The sequence below is a fragment of the Maniola jurtina genome, chromosome 2, assembly GCF_905333055.1.
Source record: "Maniola jurtina chromosome 2, ilManJurt1.1, whole genome shotgun sequence".
NCBI lineage: Eukaryota > Metazoa > Arthropoda > Insecta > Lepidoptera > Nymphalidae > Maniola > Maniola jurtina.
Window position 1 is genome coordinate 5409097 of NC_060030.1, and position 18998 is coordinate 5428094.

Below are 18998 nucleotides of genomic sequence, written 5' to 3' on the forward strand. Positions count from 1 at the left end.
AGTAATTTTCTTTTATACAAAAAGTAGATAGACATTAAATTACCTAGATAAATATTAAGGGCACTTCGCATTTTTATATATACAAGGTAATATAATATATTATAAGTACAAAATAATTAAAAGTCAAATACAAAAAGTCAGCATAGCTTTGAGCAATAGGTAACATGTAGGTATATTAAAATACCGAAACATTTAATATTTTTATTAGCAGCTTGTTATACGCAGGTTATACTGGTATATGTATACCTAACATTCTCAGAGCTCGCGCTCGGAGGGAAATAGTTTTAAAGCTAATATTTTCATATTGCCTTGGGTTTATTGTATTCTTTTAGGATGGAATGATGGTTGGATAAAATAGAAATAATATGTACCTAGCTATTAATTGTTGTAGCCCAGCCCTCTGTCGGTTAGGCTGTTAACGTAGAGTAGGTAGGCAGGTATTTAAAACATGGCTCTCATAATACGTACTTAAGTTTAGATTATTATTAGTGGTCAGTAATAATTAGTATCCTCATAATCCCGCCTTTTTGATGAAGTCTAATCAAAATCAGTAGTAAAGTTAGGTAGTAAAGTTCATTTTTCATCACAAACGTTTCCAATCTATGTTTGGTCGGTACGTACGTACTTAGCATAGTAGATATTTTAGCGTTTATTTTTCTAGACTAAGTATTCCTACATAAAACTGCCAATATTTGCCAGTTGAAGAAGCAGTTAAAATATGAGAAGAAACTCTTAAATATAATATGTAGGTATAATATCGACCATATTCCGTAAATCAAGAAAATCTCTTTGGCCTGAATTGTTCACGCAACGCCGCAACGCTGTGACCCGATAGAGAAGATTTAGTGATACAATATAAATATGAATGAAAGAAAGAAAAAATATTGAATGACGTGCCATTTATTTATCGCTTTCTGTCCTGAACCAAGCTACCTTGTGTTCGTATTATTGGAAACTAGAGGATGCCCGCGACTTCATCCGCGTGTATTTAGTTTTTAAAGATCTCGTGGGAACTGTTTGATTTTCCGGAATAAAAAGTTGCCTATGTCAATTACAGGGACGTAAGCTACATCGGTACCAAACATACAAATCGGTATTGCGGATGGGTATTTAGGAATCCCGGGGGAACTCTTTGATTTTCCGGGATAAAAAGTAGCTTATGTCCGTCCCCGGGATATAAGCTGAACCTGTAGGTACCAACTTTCTTCAGAATCGGTTAAACTGTTGGGCCGTGAAAAGGTAGCAGACAGACAGACAGACACACTTTCGCATTTATAATATATTAGGTAGTATGGACCACAAAATCCATACCTAGGTATCATTATGCATGCGGAAGTGCGTCTGACTGTCAGTCTATCTGTCTGCTATCTTTTCACGGCCCATCCGTTGAACTGATCTTGACTAAAAAAGTTAGGTACAGAGATAATTTGCAATTTGCATCCCGGGGACGGACTTAAGTATATCTATGCTACTTTTTATCCCAGAAAACCAAAGAGTTTCCACGGCATTTTTAAAAACCTAAACGTGAATATCATCGCACGCACCGTTTGTAATTTGCTACAGAGATATTTACCTATGCTTCCTGGAAACGAACAGAGGCTACTTTTTATCCCAAGAAAATCGAAAAGTTACGTTAAGTTTAGTTAACTTTAACAAGGTAGGTGTACCTATAGGTTGTATTAAAACTCGTACAATATTTCAATGTAACATTCTGAGTTGCTTTTACAACTGTTGCGCTTTGTATTTGCCCAGACCCTAAAAATTTCTAACGTCGAAACATGCGATCGTAACGAGTCATTAAGCTTATTGTTATACCTCATACCCACTGCTGAACGCTGCTAGATATTGTCTCGTGATTGGCCTATTAAGTGCGGCAGAACCTGGTTCCTATATCTAGGAGGCAAGTGCAGAAACCAATTAGGGTTGTTGTGTGATCGGTGGCGCGGGGAAACAGCCCACTTACCGATTACTGCGGCTCGGGGAAACTGCAGCGTGCCTCGTGCACCGTCTGGTACGACTCATCTGCTCGACTGAGCGTAGTACGAGTGGTACGAGTAAGTCAGTACAAGTATGTTCTTACTTCTTGCCAGCATTTACAAGGTTATTTTATATTTTTTTTCATTCGATGAAAAGCTAGCCTTTAAGAGGGCTCTCTCCGTCACTCGCTCCATACAAACGTAGTTCCAATTTCATTTGAATATTAGGCAACCAACGTCCATGAAATTTTGCAGACATATATTCTAGAAACTAATATCTATTTAATTTCTTAAACTAAACACTTTCAAGTAAAGATTTATCGGAATTAGAATGCCGTAAGCCTACTTTGTCGTGTTAGATTACAAATTGCGAAAAACCAAATTAATATTGAATTTCGCGGGCAGACCCGTGTCATGCACCTTAACTTTATCTATATAATAATTAATAATATAATTTATTGGACAAATAATATATTCGTTCAGAACCTATTATTTTACAATCAGATTAGGTATTATTTAAAATTAGAATAAAAGCAGAACGAGCGAAAGAGTATCGGTTCCGAAACACGGGGGCTTGGTACGAACTTACCTACCTAGCTCGTAATTGATTGGTTTCACATATCGATGAATCCCACGCTAGAACGCACACGGTATCGTTTTATACCTCCTACGTAGTGTCCTAAATCATATTATTGTATGGTCTGTCGGTACCTACTTCGCCGTTTTAACCGATCTTCGTCCATAGCTCTTGCAAGGATTTCTACAGAACCTGGTCTTGTGCCACGTAATATGTTCCGAGACTCACAGGGACTCAGCTTGTGATGGACGAAGCCACTTCTCATCGCTGCTTTGTTCAGTGAAGGGTCGCCATACCAGTCCATCACATTAGAACTACAACGTTTATCTACCTGCCCCGCCCATTGTTACTTAAGCTTCGCCACTCGTATACATAAAGGTCGATGGCATGAATCGGTAAAGGTTATTGCATATATAACTCAAAATTTAAAAAACCCCCGACACAAAAACCTCTCTAAGAAAACTAGAAAAGAGCTGATAACTTTCAAACGGCTAAACCGATTTTCCTCGATTATAGCTAAGAACACTCTCGTACAAGCCACCTTTCAAACAAAACAAACTAAATTAAAATCGGTTCATTCGTTTAGGAGCTACGATGCCACAGACAAATACACAGATACACATGTCAAACTTATAACACTTGGGTCGGGGATTAAAAACAGGATATTGTCAAGGTTTCATATTTTAGAACTGCCTACAATACCTAGTTGCAGATTTTTTTAATTTTCTCATTCGTGTCAATTTTGACAAAAATATCAGATTGAAGGAAGACGATACCGAATTTTGTAATGGCCCACTAAACAACATTTTATTTATTTATTTAACTAAAAATCATCAGTATGAATGACTTTGCAACTTTAGAAAAAACTATAGTACGTGAACTGTCGTGTCGACTGTGTCTGTGCACCGATGTATCAAAATTAAAACCGCTTAATGCCGAAATAAAACGCAAACTGAAAAGACTTTTCAATATTACTGTAGGTACTACTGTTCTCAACTTATTCGTCGTTTAATTTTCCAGGAATAATGAACCTAACTATACCTAGGTATCTGTTCTATGGTAGTCTCCAGGATGCAAGCTATCTCAGTGCCAAGTTTCATGAAGATCGGTTTAGTGATTAAGCCATTAAAAGGTTGGTATATAGATACTTAAAAGCCAGAAAGACACACTTTCGCATTACTTTATAATGTTTACTGTATAATACTATATGGAGTGAATTCTTTGAATATTCAAAATGGAATACCAGCAATTAGGTACCTATTATTTACTAGGTCTAATAATATTAAGACACCAATCAATTGCAGATTCACACAGACGACAACCTTCCCAAGGCAATATGCCACGATTGCTTACAACAAGTAGCCGTTTTACACCTTTACGCTGTGAAAGTAGACAAAACACAAAAGTTTTTGGAGTTCCATAACATTAAGAGTAACGCAATCAAACGAGAGCAACACTCTTCAGAGAAGCTTCACCCTATAATTGCAGCAATTTCAGATCATAAAGCACCTAGTACAAAGCACAACGATAGTTTAAAACAGGCACCTAATAAACCAAATATGCCAGCAAAAGAATTTCAACAAGGAGACGCGAAATCCCCAAAAGCACAAAAAAGAAAATCTGCCGCAGAAAGGAAATTCTTAGAAGTTATGCCTTTAGATGAGTTCGCAATAACCGAAAGCGTGGACAAATCTCTACTAAACAGTTCAACGTCAAGTAACAAATCGCCTCAAATAATAGGAAGAGACAAAAATAAAAACGTTGGTCTGGTAAATGATGTGTTGGACCCTATTGTGCTGATAGATGGACGTCCAGCCAAACAGGGCGCAGCTTTAGATAAACAGATAACTCTGTTTTACAAAATGGAATGCTGCATTTGTCATGGGCAAGGATTTCACTTTAGGTCACTAATGAAGCATTACAAGGATAGACACGGCGTTCCTGGCTATGTCACTTGCTGCGACAAAAAGTTCCACTACTTCTATCCAAAAAAGATTATTGAGCATATGGCTTATCATCTACAACCGAACATTTTTATGTAAGGCGTTTTATTTATATGCCTACTTACTTATAATTTTTATTAATATTTATATGACGTACTTATTAGATACATTTTATTTTTCACACATTATTGTTTTATTAGCATTAGGTACTTACTTTTTATCATACCTACTTGTGATAGAAATTAACTTCACATGGTGCTGGGTATTTAATTTTTTTTTAATTGACATACCTTTTTAAGAAGGGCTTATTCATACTTATTGCGCTCCAAACAAAAAAGATATGCCTAGGTATAGTCGTACCGGCCGGCTAAGAGCTAATAACAATAAAACTTTTTAACTTATACCTACTGGTTAAAAATTAACAGCCAAACCTTTAAACCCTTTTAAATTTTTAAAACCTAGTGTGTTTTTAACGGAAATCTGGCAATCCACATATAGGTAGGGTACATAAATTTTAGTTTCTCCTATCTACAAAATTACATCGAGTTTGATTGGTTAGTAAATATTCAAATGGGAACCAAACTACGTTTGTATGGATCGAGTGACGGAGAGACCGCCGTTAAAACGTTTTACGTTTCGAAATGTTTCCCAAAACTCGACGAAAACTTTTAAGTGCCTTTTTTGAACAGGTGTCGCAGTTGTCATCACAATTTCCAAACATCGCAACAACTTTTAGACCATCAGAGCAACGGAGGGAGGTCAGAGGGTAAGATCGCCTGTCCGCGTTGTACAGAACGCTATCCCACCTACCAAGAACTGGGATGGCATATAATAACACATCGCTCCGACAAACTTCAGTGCGATTATTGCGGAAAATTGTAAGTACCTATACCCTACACATTTTTATAAATCAGATTATAAGAAACCAGTAAACCATATCAGCTATAACCTCATTAGAAAAATTAGAGGTGCGTGCCCGGGATCGAACCACGGACCCTCCCGAATAATAGGCCGTTTTAACCACTAGGCAATCACCGTTACAAAAACTTATCCTAAAGATATCTAAATATTCATACTTCCGTACTAATATCATAAATGCGAAAATGTGTCTGCCTGTTTGTCTGGTATGTTTTTACGGCCCAACTGTTTAACCGATTTTGGCGGTTGCTTACATCGTGGGGCTATTTTTGTCCCAGGCAATCCCAGGGTTTTTAAAAACCTAAATCCACGTGGACAATGTTGTGGACATCATTAGGGTTTAGACCGTGGTCTGCCACGCTGGTCCAGTGTTGATTTGCAGACATGACGTCATTTAGTACCCACCGCCGGTGCTGACGCTAGAATTCATATAATATAATATACCTACTAGTTATAATAATATAATCAATAAAATATGTACCTAGATCATAAAATCAGACTTTAGGCTAGTTTCTAGCACATGTTCGATTTATGCTGCTCGGGCATGCTACATTACCTACCTACCTGAATAAATGTATGAAGGCACCCTAAAAGTAATGTCTTCGTTTCAGTAAAACTGAAACCATAAAAATTTACCTTTTTGTACCTACCTACCTTCCCAAATAGGATGTAAGCAGTGATTGTTTTATATCATCATCATCATCATTATTATCGACCGATAATCGTCCCCGGCTTGACATCGGTCTCCTTCCAATGCTGTATTTACTGGTGTGAAGTACCTACCTAACCAATCGCCATTGGACCCCAAGGTCTATCGGTTTATCGAACTTCGTTAAATACCTACCTGTTATAATCGTACCAATTATCACACTAATATTATAAAGGAGAAAGTTTGTATGTGTGTGTGTGTGTGTGTGTGTGTATGTTTGTTACTCCTTCACGCAAAAACTACTGGACGGATTGGGCCGAAATTTAGAATGGAGATAGATTATACCCTGGATTAGCACATAGGCAACTTTTTATCCCGGAAAATCAAAGAGTTCCCACGGGAATTTTAAGAAACCTACATCCACGCGAACGAAGTCGCGGGCATCAGCTAGTTCAAAATGAAAATCTGAAATTGCTTTTTTGTAGGTTGAAACATCACCATCGCAAGAAAACAGTAAACCACATGGAGGATGTGGTACTTTGCTCACAATGTGTACGGACTTTGAAAAATTTAGAAAAACAAGAAAAAGAAACTGTAAGTTGGGGGAACTGTAAGTTAAGACATTGAGAGGTATTGGTATGATAACGTACCTATAATACCTAAGTACCTACTCCCGGTAAATCGGTAAGCTTTTAATTGGAGTAGGATGTTCCTGCTACAGACATCCGTAAAGAAAAGAAATAGATACTTGCCTCGATTATCAAACTTTTAATAGATAGGTACATACTACATGACAGTCTGTATTCGAGTAAGTATAACTTATCGTCATCTAATAATATCGATTTTGATAAGTGTTGAAAAAGTTTCAGGGAAAGATGGTAATATTACTCTTTTGTTGAGTACCAAACAAATTATCGATTACCCGGTATATGATGTCACCTTACTTGATAAGTGTAAATTAAAAATTTATAACACCCCCGACAAGTGTAGGTTACACTAACTAGAAAATAGCTGATAACTTTCAAACGGTTGGACTGATTTTCTTGGATTATAGCTAAGAACACTCTCGATCAAGCCACCTTTCAAACAAAAGAAACTAAATTAAAATCGGTTTATTAGTTTAGGAGCTACGGTGCCACAGACAGATACACACGTCAAACTTATAACACCCCTCTTTTTGGGCCGGGGGTTAAAAATTACTATTTCGACATGGTGTGGCGAACAATAGTTTATCTACCTTCTTGGCGATTGAAAAATCAGTGCTTCATCAATTCAATTCAACTATATTTTTTCTTCAATAGAAAGAAAAGGTTAAAGCAAAGAACAGTGACGCTGTAACTCAACAAAAGTATCAGAAATTTCGTCTAGCGATGGGACTGTCGGCGGATGAAGATGCTTCGACAGACTAAATAAAAATGAAAATGTTTAAAAAATAGCAATCAAAGAAAAAATTGTAAAATAACCAACAATAAGGTTTACATTACAAAATAAAACAATAGAAATTCAACATATTTTTTTATTTCAATCTTATATTAAACTAAAATTACAGACCTACCATCAACTATTACTTCGAGTCAATTCAAGACGTTTGAATCGATTATTATTATCAAAGTCACACAAACACGGAAACGTCTCTCACGTCACATTGAACGCTCGCATACGTGTGTACCTACATTTTTCTTTGAAATAAAAAGAATTCTATTAACGTGCACGTCTGCCCGCGAAATTAAAATTTAATCTGGTTTTTTGCAATTAGTAAACTAATATGACAAGTTTATATAAAAATCTTTACTTGAAAGGGTTCAGTTTAAGAAATTAGTTATAGTATCGACTAATTTGTGAGTAACTCATGTCAAACTCATTTTTTTGACTAATTTCCTAAACTGAACCATTTCAAGTAAAGATTTTTATGTTATCCTGTGAGGATGATACGATAGGATGATGATAAGCGGAATTAGAATGTCATAAGCCTACTTTGTCGTATTAATTTACAAATTGCGAAAAACCAAATTAAATTTGAATTTCGCCGTTAGACCTGTTTAGTGCGGCTTAAATGCGTCATACAGATAAAACAGCACGTGACTGAAGAAGCACAGGTCTATTATAACCTTCGTTCTTTAATTAAACTTAAGGACAACATTGTTGGGCACACTTCTGTCGCACGTTGTGATTGTTTCAGGTTTAAAATTTAATAGTAGATCTTAAATCATTACAATACTTAATACATATTCAATTTTTAATGTCAATATTTTAATCAAGCCTTCGCTTCTTAACTAGAGATCCTAGTAAGTCAGATATAGCTGGCAAGTTGTTGGTCTGATCGTTCGCTCCTGTGTTCAAATTGGAAAGCGGTATATTTAGCTGATTCGACGAACTTTTCTGCTGGCCCTTCATATTTCTGTGTTGAGGGAAGCTTGGCATAAGCTTCGGGTCGCAAGCTGAAAATAATACAAAATTTCAGAAAATCAAAACACGATAATGGGAAAATATTATATTATTGTACCTTTTTTTAAATAAATGAGGAACGGACAAACAAAACTGTATAATTGCTGAAACTATAAAACTGAGTTTGGAATTTTATAATTTCTAAATTTTTGGTCTGGGTCTGGTTCGGCTGTGGCTAGTACTTACCACCAAAGCCATGCCGCCAAGCGATTTAGCATTCTGGTACGAAACTAAAGGAGTATGGGTTTAATGAAAACTACCGCTTAGTCAGCTTCCATCTTAGACTCCATCATCACTTATCACTAGGTGAGCTTGCCGTCAAGGGCTAACTTGTATTTGATTAAAAAAAAGGTAGGAAAATTACTCACGCAGTGGTTGTTCCTTGAAATAGGAGCTCTGCAGGCATTCTTCGGCGGTGGCTCTCTTGTTCGGGTCGTACATGAACAGGAAGTTGAGCAGACGCAAGCCCGCCGCCGACAGCCACGGGAAGCGCTGCTTTAGATTGTTGTACGGCTGTTGCTTCAGCGTGAAATTTTGTAAGGCTGGCAGAGAACTGAACTCGGGCCAGATCGCGTCTGATGGTGTACCTGTATCAATACATATAATAAGAAGAAAACTCTAACTCACTCTCTGACTGACTCATCTACGCCCATGCATAGGTTCCCTTTATAATGTAGACTTGGAATAAGGCCAGATTTTTCGAAATTTCCTCAGGACAGAGCATAAAGAGGATTATATTTTCGCAAGAGCGAACCCGCGGGTGGGTTCAAATTTTAGATCGTCTAACAAAGAGGTCTAACTCACGTCCTATGATGATGGAGTTCGGATCAATCGGTATATCCATAGTATTATTGTAAAATTTAGACTTTTTTTTAAAAACATAGGCTTCTACTCTTTCGCCGTGCGCGCATTGAAAATGTGCATTAATTTCATGTATGTGTGATTCTTGAAATTTTAGGTCTGGACCTAGGAAGGATGTGTCTGTGCCATAGCCTCAAAAAGGCTAGAACCCAGAGCAATAAAGCTAGTTAAAAAAATATACACCACTTGCCACCGAGCTCAGATCTGCAGCTATTTATCCACACTCACCAAGTAGATCAACAATAAGTTCCAGCTGTTCGATCTCCGTCCTGCCGGGAAGCAAGGGTTTGTTGGCCAACAGTTCACCGAGAATGCATCCAGCGGCCCACATGTCCAACGCTGGCGTCTGTTTGGGCGACTGCAGGAGTAGCTCCGGTGCCCTGTACCATAGGGTGACGACGCGCGGGGTGGCGCAACGGGCCGGGGCGCCAAGCCAACGGGCTAAGCCAAAGTCAGCTGAAATTATTATAATTGTCAACAAAACAATTGCACACATTACTTTCTGAAAAATGTTCCAACCCACAATCAATTTTTTATGCGACTATAATTTTCCGACGTGGACAAGCCAGCACCATCATAGCCTATTTTTTTTGTACCAGAAAGTTGTAACAATAAAAACAAAAAGGAAGAAAAAGTGGACAGGGAAATTACTTAATTTAATGCAACAGATACAACTGACGAAACATTAATGCTTATGGAGAAATGTTTCAATAAATATAATAATAATCGATTCAAAAGATTCTGTTAAAGATAGCCTGAGAATGCTCGTAAAACCACCCACAAGAATGTTACAGTTAGCAATGTTATATTTCTGAACAAGAATCTTTCTGGCTCATTATATCTGCTACACTACATCAATTGTACCACAAATATCTAAACTGAGATACGTATTATGAAGAAATTGATTACCAGGCTGGATGGTACTGTATCAACTGACCTGCCACTTTACCATTAAAATAGCATGTTGCAACTTGCATCCCAAAAGGAATACCCAGGAAATGTGCAGGATATTTCTTTTGTGATGCAACCTGTTATTTTAGAAATCGTTCATAAGATTATCAAAGTGTGTTTGTATGTCTGTGTTTGCTAGTTTTTCACGCCCCAACCGTTAAGCCGATTTTGACGAAATTCGTACAGAGATAGCTTGCAAACTGGAGATAGCCTTTTTTTATCCAAGATACTCAAATCATAACATCCATGCGTCATACGCTTCAATTTCAATCAAACCAGTGGTAGATGCATTTGACAATTACGAGTACTTGTGGCAGATTATTTGAATAAAAAAATATTTTCATCCAAGAAATATTTTTATTCTATTCTTACTGTGGGAAAAGTCTGATTGGAATCGGCGTCGAGTCTGTCATGTTTACCGGGTCTATTATGACTACTTATTAAAACAAATCACAAAGTAGATGGTACAAATAAAGTTACCTATCTTCACACATCCTTTATCTGTGAGCAGCAGATTGGAGACCTTAAGATCTCTGTGCACTATAAAATTAGAGTGCAGGTATTTCAAACCCTTCAGTACTTGCAGCATCAAGCATTTGACCTGTGACTCGGTGAAAGGCGATGTCATGTTGTCAAGCAATGATGCTAGATCTTGTTCACAGTACTCCATCGATAAGAAGATACTAGAAATATAAATGTAGTTTAAAACTTAATAGTAAATAGATATCACAAGTGCAAGTTCAAAGTCAGAAAACTTTTGACGTACCACCGACTGTAGCTTACATGAAAGTACCAGGAGATTATATGAGGGTAGGCACTATAGAAATTTCCATACAATACTTTTTAGACTATAACAGCAGTTATAGTCTACTTGTACTCTGCATAAAGAAGAATTGTTTGTTATTGAATATTGCATGGGAGATATTATAGTGCAAACACAGTTGGACTCTCTATGCTCTATTATTCTCATAGCCTGATGGGATGGCAATGTGACACAACTGGAGAAAGATAAGGCGCAGCACTATTGACTTGATGTACTCACAGATGTGAAACACCACCAACTTCCTAAGAGTAGAGCTGACTTCTGCAAGTTTTATTGTTAATTAATAGCCATTTAGCCTGATCTTTTTAAAGAACCTTTTAAAGGTGACCTGTAATACTAAGCCTTACTATTTATCTAGTTATTACTAGAGCAAAGATGACATAGTGGTTAAGATGTCAGCCTTTTACTCTGGGGGTCTGTGGTATGAGCCCAGGCATACACCACTAACTTATCAGAGTTAGGTGTTTTAATGTTTGAAGCAATTAAATATCAATTTACTGTGAAGAAAAACATTGTGAGTAAATCTGTGTGACTGATAAGAATAAGAAGTGTTTATTATATAGTATAGTACTCTTTGTTTTCAAAAGTGTGAGAAGTCTGCAATCTGCAGTCTGCAAGACATGTGTCAATCTGCAGTCTACACTTGACCAGTTTGGTGGATGTCTATAACCTAAACCCTTTTCATTCTAAGAGAAGACCCATACTCAGTAGTGAGTCAGTGATTGGTTGAGATGATGATTAATTGTTTTTTAAAAATTCTCATTTAGAGAGGTGGCTCTTGTAGGTCTAGACTATCACTATATTATTATAATACTTTAAACTATAACTAAATACTATTTAAGGATTATTTCTAAGACTTATATTACAACCGACCATCCTGTATGTTTTGCTGTCAATTGATATTTACTCCAATATTATACAATTAATACCTTTCCAGTGACCTTCCAACAAGGACTTCTTTAAGTTGCACAATGTTTTCATGTCTGCACGCCATCAATACTTGGATCTCACGCAGGCCACTCAAAGGCAATCCATCCTTCTCAACATCCATTCTGACTTTCTTTAAAGCCACTATGTTGCCATTTAGTTTGTCTTTTGCTCTATCTGTAATTTATATTTATCACAGGACATAAAAAAGACCCAATAATTTTTCTAAGTTTTAATGTAAATATGTACATATAGTATTATTATGTTTCTTTTTTCTTTAAGAACTGTTAAAATCTGTTCCTAGTATATTTATTAACAATAATATATTGTTTATACAGATGTTGAAAATGTTTTTGAGTTGTTATTGTAAGATTTATGGTACACAAAAGTGATCTTAGAAGATTAGGGCAGTTTAAAACATAATCCCCTTATCAGTTTCTATTTGGTGGTATAACAAAATTCTTTGATTGGCTGTATGTATATTATATTTTTGGGCATGCTGGTGACTAGACATCTGAATCATCCATCAGAACAGAGTCGAGCTAATTTATAATTTTTCCATAAGACCCTGCTGAGAACCTATCAAGGAATAAAGATGTACTATTTAAATAATTTTACCAAAAAATAACTTACATACGATTCCGTAAGTGCCCTCTCCAATTCGGTTCAACTTCTCGAATTCCCCAACAAATCTGCATCGTCCTAACTACAGACATTAAAAAAGTTTTAGATTATATTGATAAAAGACAGTTGAGTTCATTGAGGTTATGTTGACTTACTATATCTTTTTCGGGAATCTCCATTGATTTGCCTGTTCTAAAGGATATTAGCACACCTTTACGTGCTGCTGGACCAGTGGGATCAACAACATCTTGGTTAGACATTGGTTTCTCAGAATCTGAAAGGTGTTAACAACAGTAAGCAATATACAACTCAATAACCTGAAACTGAAGTTTACGTGATTTCTTAGGTACCTATAAACTTACTTTGCGACATTACTAGAAAACTTTTTTCCAGACTCCAACTGCACTGCAGTAGACTAGAAGATATAGTATTTTTAAGTAAATTCTAAATGATTCTAACCACACAAACAATAACAAACAACAGAGTAACAGACTACAGAGTCAGACCAGCTTTGGACCTGTGAAAGAAGGAACTTGAAGTGTCTGGTATGTATCTTACCTATGCTTTGAAGATCTATGGTCTGGATGTATGGTTACGGCTTCAGTGAGTGATTCACAATTATACATTGACAATATCTATCAAATCTATGGCAATATAATAATCTCTTTTTGTCCAACACTATTTATTTTCGGAAAAAACTGGTAACCCAACCCAGGTAATTTCAAATTCAAAACATTAGGTACCTATTTTTGCAAAAATATTTTTTATAATCTAACAATGGATCTATCGCATAAAATCTTTGAGCCTTTAGGCCGATTTTGGCGTACTAATATGTAAGGGTTGAATAAATTAATTTCATATCCCTATTATTTTTAACCTCAAATAAATTATATTATCGTTAAGAAGTTACAATTTATTAAAGAAAGTTTAATCAAACCAAAAGAAGCAATGAGAATCCCTAAATCATTAAGTCCTCGGATTCAAAAGCAATTAATGTAAGTTTTACTTACCTATTAAAATTCATATTTTTTTAAATTAAACCCCTTGTCAAATCCTTATTATAGTTTTCTAACTCAAATTACCAAGATGTTTTATAATTTCAGAAAACGTTTTGGTGTGTATGATAAAGTATTACCTGTTGAAACAACACCAAGTAGACTAGTTCCTGATCATATTGTTAAGCCTGACTATGTAACTAATAAATTAGTTTTCGTAACCAAGAAACCTGAAATTAAAGATGAGGATCAAATAAAAGGAATGAGATGTAGTTGTACATTAGCATCAAATATTTTAAAGAAAATACATCCATTTATACAGGTGAGAAAAATAGACTGCTAATTTCTATACTTGCTTGCTATCTTTGTACTAAGTAGATGATGCCCGCAACTTCATCAATGAAGATTTAAGCTTTTGAAAATCCTGTGGGAACTCACTGATTTTCCGGCATAAGTAGCCTATGTCCTTCCACAGGATGCAAGCTAATTCTGTACCAAATGTCATTAAAATCTGTAAAACCGATGGGCTGTGTAGAGCTAGCAGACAAATAGACACACTTTTGCATTTATTGACTATGGATGTCATTTCCACAAATCACTAAGTAGGTATTATATTTCTGTTGTGTATGTGATCTTGGTTCTCTAATGTTAGACAGAATGTAGTGTTTATATAGAGTGAGAGAGAGTTGTGTCAAATCAATACTTTGTAAAACCTGAAACACATCACAAATTACTGATTAATTAATTATTTATGCTTCAGCCAGGTGTAACAACAGATGAAATAGATGAATTAGTTCATACATTGAGCATAGAGGCTGGAGCATACCCATCACCATTACATTACAAAGGATTCCCAAAGAGTGTGTGTACATCAGTGAACAATGTTGCAGTCCATGGCATACCTGATCTCCGACCTTTAAAGAATGGTGATATAGTCAACGTTGACATTACTGTAAGTTCAAAATATGAGTCTTTTTCACCTCCATAGTTCAATGCTTAAAGGAAAAGACTGAAATCTGAAAGGTGGGTGGTTCAAAGTCTACCTGTTACACTATTTGCACCTACTTCTAGCACAAGCTTTGCACTTTTGGGAAGGGAATGCAGCCTATTAGTCATGATTAACAAGATTATACTAACTAGATAAATTGGTCAAGTGTGGATAGCACTTGCATAGTTCTGTAGACGAAATAAGACTTAAATTTTTTATTTTCATTTCAACAATTCATTTTGAAATTTTTATTTAAGTACCTAGGGTATTTATTGTTATAGCGATAATAATAATGATAACATATCTTAAAATCTTGCAGGTTTTCTTAAACGGATATCATGGAGATTGTTCAAAAACATTTCTAGTAGGTGATGTTGATGATCAAGGCTTACATCTCGTCCATGCCACTGAAGAATGCCTTATGCAGGTTTAAACTTCTATTATTCTGATGCAGACCATAAATCTCATTCAATCTACGTAATATTCAATTTTACATTTAGGTACTAATTACTTATTGCTAGTTTGTCTTGATAACCCTATAAGTAATATGGATAAAATAAAGAAAAACTAATGTCATCAAACAATTTGGTGAACAATTTTTTTTTAAATTTCTAAACTAGCGCTTGGCTACAATGGGACTTGCTAGCAAGTGATGACGCAACCTAAGAAGGATTGTCTTTGCCTAGAAGATGCCTATTCACTCTTGACTTAAAGGTCTTGGTTATGGGTATAAGCAATTCTGTAAATAATAGGCTATGTTTAATGTCATGTACTTAATCAATTATATTTTTTTTTTGTTTCCAGGCTATAAGTATATGTGGACCAGATGTACCTTTCTGTGATATTGGTATGAGGATTCATAGGGTTGCCAAGAAAAATAAGCTCACAGTATTACCAGCATTTGTGGGACATGGCATTGGAAAGTATTTTCATGGCCCGCCTGATATCTATCACACAAGTATGTATAAACTATTCTGAGGTACGGCTTAACATAGTTTACTATGCATACTTTGGATATGGCACAAAATATATCAAGAATAGAGTACACCTTAATAGCTCGTTCACACAGGCTGCGTAAGCGTAGACGTAGCGCGTACCATTGCGTTGTAATATATGGAACTGTATAAACATGGCACACTGCTTGCGTAAAGCGTGGACGAATGCGTAACCCGGTTTGTTAGGGGTTTACATGCGTCACTATGCACGTGTCACGTGTACATGCTTGGTGTAAATCAGCCTTTAAGTATTCTATTTTAATCATAATATGATAGATACATAAGATAATATAGATATAATTTAATTATTTATTACTTTTGTTTTCTAGTAAATCATTATCCTGGATTGATGAAACCAGGGATGACATTCACAATAGAACCTGTGCTGTCTCATGGCAAAGAAAACACAGTTATGTTAGACGATGGCTGGACTGTAGTCACTGAAGATGGGTCTAGAGCAGCCCAAGAGGAACATACTGTGCTTGTTACTAAAGATGGAACTGAAATCCTAACAAAGTAGCAAATATAGAACTGCTTATTCTAAAATAAACTGATTTATAAGAAAAAAAAAAACAATAAATTATTTCATTATCAATTATTTGCTCTTTATATATTAATCCATTCATTTTCAATGTCTGACTAAATGTCTGACTAATTAACATTATGAAGGTAGAAGGCAGCAAATTGAGCAAAAAAATAACTGAAACTTGACTGTATTTTTTTTTACTAAAATTATTTTATATAGATAAAGATATAAGTAGAAGAAAAAATATTGAAGTGTTTTTAAATTTTATTTATAAAAGTGGGTATTTGATTATATTTTACATACAAATCTATTCAGTCAAATGAAGACCTCATAAATGCTAAGATATTAGATGATACATTTTTATTTCACATTCATTATAATCAGATCAAATGAACTCAAGGTTCATTAATCATTATCTTAATTTATTGCTTATAAAAAACATTTAACAACAAAGAAAAACACATATTTTATTGGTTATTTAATCAGGCATTTAGGTGAAGTTGCAGGCATAAAATTGTTATTGGGTATCCTTAACACAAACCATTTATGTTCCAGTAAATAAACTGATTGGTTATAAACTCATTGTTCACTAAACTCAGCCACCCAAATTATATTCGATGCATTATTTAATTAATTAACAGCTTGCTTTTGATTCACTGTTCCCGATTGCTCTTCCTTTTTTCGTTGTTTCTCTCTCATTAGTTCAGCATCCCTGAAATGAAATTATAATTTCAATGTAACAAATACAATATTACTCTCATATTCAAAATTGTAAGGGGTTTGTAGGGGATTGTAAAGGATTATTAATTTTAAAACAGTTTTAATGCACATCTAAAAAGCCAATCAATCAATTAAAAGGGAAATCAATGACACTATACCATAGATAATTATGTTCATATGAACATTACATGTATAAAATTCGTGCTGACTGATGAGTTCAAGAGAAGATAGAAAATACGAGAGAGTAGAAGAGGTAGGACTCCAAAAATGTGACCCACATGAAGTTTTAAGTTATCAAAATGTTACAAATGACAATGGTACTTGATTCTGAGGACAACTAAATTTTAGAGTATTCACTTTTTTTAATGTAAGATGAAAGGACGGACACAATCTGACAGTTTTAAATTTAATTTAGAGCTGCCAACCTCATGACTTAGCTGCCAGTTGCGAGGCTAGTTAAAGCTTTAAACATGCACTATTTGAAGGATTAAAATGTAAGTTAAGTGTTCCATCCTTTTTTTAGCTATATAAAGAAAAAGATGCAGATAACTCTAAATTTAGTTTAGAGAAAGATAACATAATCGACACCATATAAATCATTAGTACCTTTCATATAGAGTTCCTTGTTAAAAATAGAGTATATTCCAATTTATGAAACAAAATGATTCTACTATCTGACTATAGATTTTTTTTTGGAAAGGTATCAAAGATATTACCTGTGTTTTCTTTCAGTAAGAGACAAGCCAGTCTTTTCACTTGCATTTTTCTTTTTCTGCTGTTCTTGTTGTTTCTTTTGGTTTTTAGCACGAGCTAAATCTCTTTGATTTCCACCTTAAAGAGAAATACACAATATTGTAGAATTATTGACATGTTTAGTAACACAATTTATCAACACCAAACAGCAGGCAAGTTTAAGTTTGGTCTTTTACATTTTACCGTTTTCAACATTAAAATAAAGGTGCGGAGCAGAAGGGATCAAATTATATAAATTGTGTCATTTTCAATTTAGCCTTGTAATCTATGTTGACTTCATCCTATATGATAAAACCCCTAGAAGTTTCCAAGAAATTTAATTAGATGTACTTACTTGTAAAGCACAAATTACTCAAGTGAATGAAGCATCTTTATCACAAAAAAAGTAAGATTGGTTGGAAACCACTGTAAAAATAACATTGTTTTGAATCATGGTACTTACGGGTCATCGTGGCTTGGATTTTATGTATCAACTAGTTACAAAACTGCTGTGTGAAATACTGTTAATAAAGTCCGGACGATACGCTAGTCCGGCCGAAACCCAGGACAACGCACCGCCCTTCTTTTCACCAATATGAAAGGAAATTTGAAGCAACTAAAGGAGAAGTTCTCTGTCTTTTTAGAACAAAGCGTTTGCGTTCGCCCAGCTGGCCATTTTACCATAGACAAAACAAACTTGTATCATATAATTTTGAGCACAGACTCTGTACCACAGTCTGTCCACAGTAGGTACAGCCCGTTCCATAGAGAAAATGGGCTCAGATTTCACACCATGGAAGTACTGTAGGAACTTTGCTTCCTGTCAGCAGTCAGACTTCAATCCAATCCAAATAATTTATAATATTAGAGGTGAATCAGGCACTCAGCCTACAGCCTACTATCAAAGCCCTATAATAGTAGGGTTTGATGATTAGGTTTAGTCTGACCTCTTACTCTCACTTTGCAGTAGGAGTGGAAGGAGCTAGTGACAAGCAGCCACAGAGCAGGCACTTTGATATTAAATAAACAGCAAGCATGTGGACGGGTGTTTGCGTATACCTAACGCTTTGAGGCAGGCAAGCCATCTGTAGTGTTTGTTGTTTATCACAAGCATGTGGATCCGGCGACACACTTGTGGCCAAAGCTTGTGGCAAACAACTTACAGCAAGCATCAGTAAAAACAACAGGTCCAATCGGATCGAACGACAAGCGTTGGCAAATAACGCAAACACTCGCCCATACGCTTGCCAGTGCTTGTTGTTTGTTGATTGCACAGACTAAGTATATTATAAATCTATGATCGAAGGTTGATTGCCACAAGCGTGGGGCGCTTCCATATAGTTCAGAA

General features: G+C 35.6%; 3 protein-coding genes across 7 annotated transcripts in view; 2 read left to right on the plus strand and 1 right to left on the minus strand.

Moving 5' to 3' along the window:
- The first annotated feature begins 3323 nt into the window (after window positions 1-3323).
- Window positions 3324-7519, plus strand: LOC123878206 (zinc finger protein 710-like). The gene is made up of 5 exons (XM_045925329.1): window positions 3324-3529; window positions 3858-4591; window positions 5186-5374; window positions 6549-6657; window positions 7365-7519. The coding sequence occupies exons 1-5, from the start codon at window positions 3392-3394 to the stop codon at window positions 7470-7472; spliced, it is 1278 nt and encodes a 425-aa protein (XP_045781285.1). The 5' UTR covers window positions 3324-3391; the 3' UTR covers window positions 7473-7519.
- A 46-nt stretch (window positions 7520-7565) lies between these two features.
- Window positions 7566-13388, minus strand: LOC123877733 (cyclin-dependent kinase 10). Of its 2 annotated transcripts, none has more exons than XM_045924603.1 (8): window positions 13253-13388; window positions 12850-12968; window positions 12704-12776; window positions 12073-12247; window positions 10801-11003; window positions 9598-9825; window positions 8877-9095; window positions 7566-8501 (listed from the first exon to the last, which is right to left on the minus strand). In XM_045924603.1, the coding sequence occupies exons 2-8, from the start codon at window positions 12952-12954 to the stop codon at window positions 8314-8316; spliced, it is 1191 nt and encodes a 396-aa protein (XP_045780559.1). In that variant the 5' UTR covers window positions 12955-12968; window positions 13253-13388; the 3' UTR covers window positions 7566-8313. The 2 variants fall into 2 exon arrangements, with proteins under 2 accessions (XP_045780559.1, XP_045780551.1); XM_045924595.1 differs by lacking the exon at window positions 13253-13388 and adding an exon at window positions 13057-13202.
- Window positions 13389-13400: 12 nt separating this feature from the next.
- LOC123877755 (methionine aminopeptidase 1D, mitochondrial) overlaps window positions 13401-18998 on the plus strand; it is a 28485-nt gene continuing 22887 nt past the window's right edge. Inside the window, exons 1-6 of one of the 4 annotated variants that reach the window (XM_045924641.1) lie at window positions 13401-13527; window positions 13798-14011; window positions 14450-14641; window positions 14997-15104; window positions 15482-15635; window positions 16002-16203. In XM_045924641.1, coding sequence (XP_045780597.1) covers window positions 13472-13527; window positions 13798-14011; window positions 14450-14641; window positions 14997-15104; window positions 15482-15635; window positions 16002-16192 — 915 coding nt within the window. In that variant the 5' untranslated portion in view covers window positions 13401-13471 and the 3' untranslated portion in view covers window positions 16193-16203. Of the gene's footprint in view, window positions 13690-13758; window positions 14012-14449; window positions 14642-14996; window positions 15105-15481; window positions 15636-16001; window positions 16271-18998 lie in introns of those variants that run through there. The other 3 variants (XM_045924625.1, XM_045924650.1, XM_045924636.1) reach the window with 3 other exon arrangements.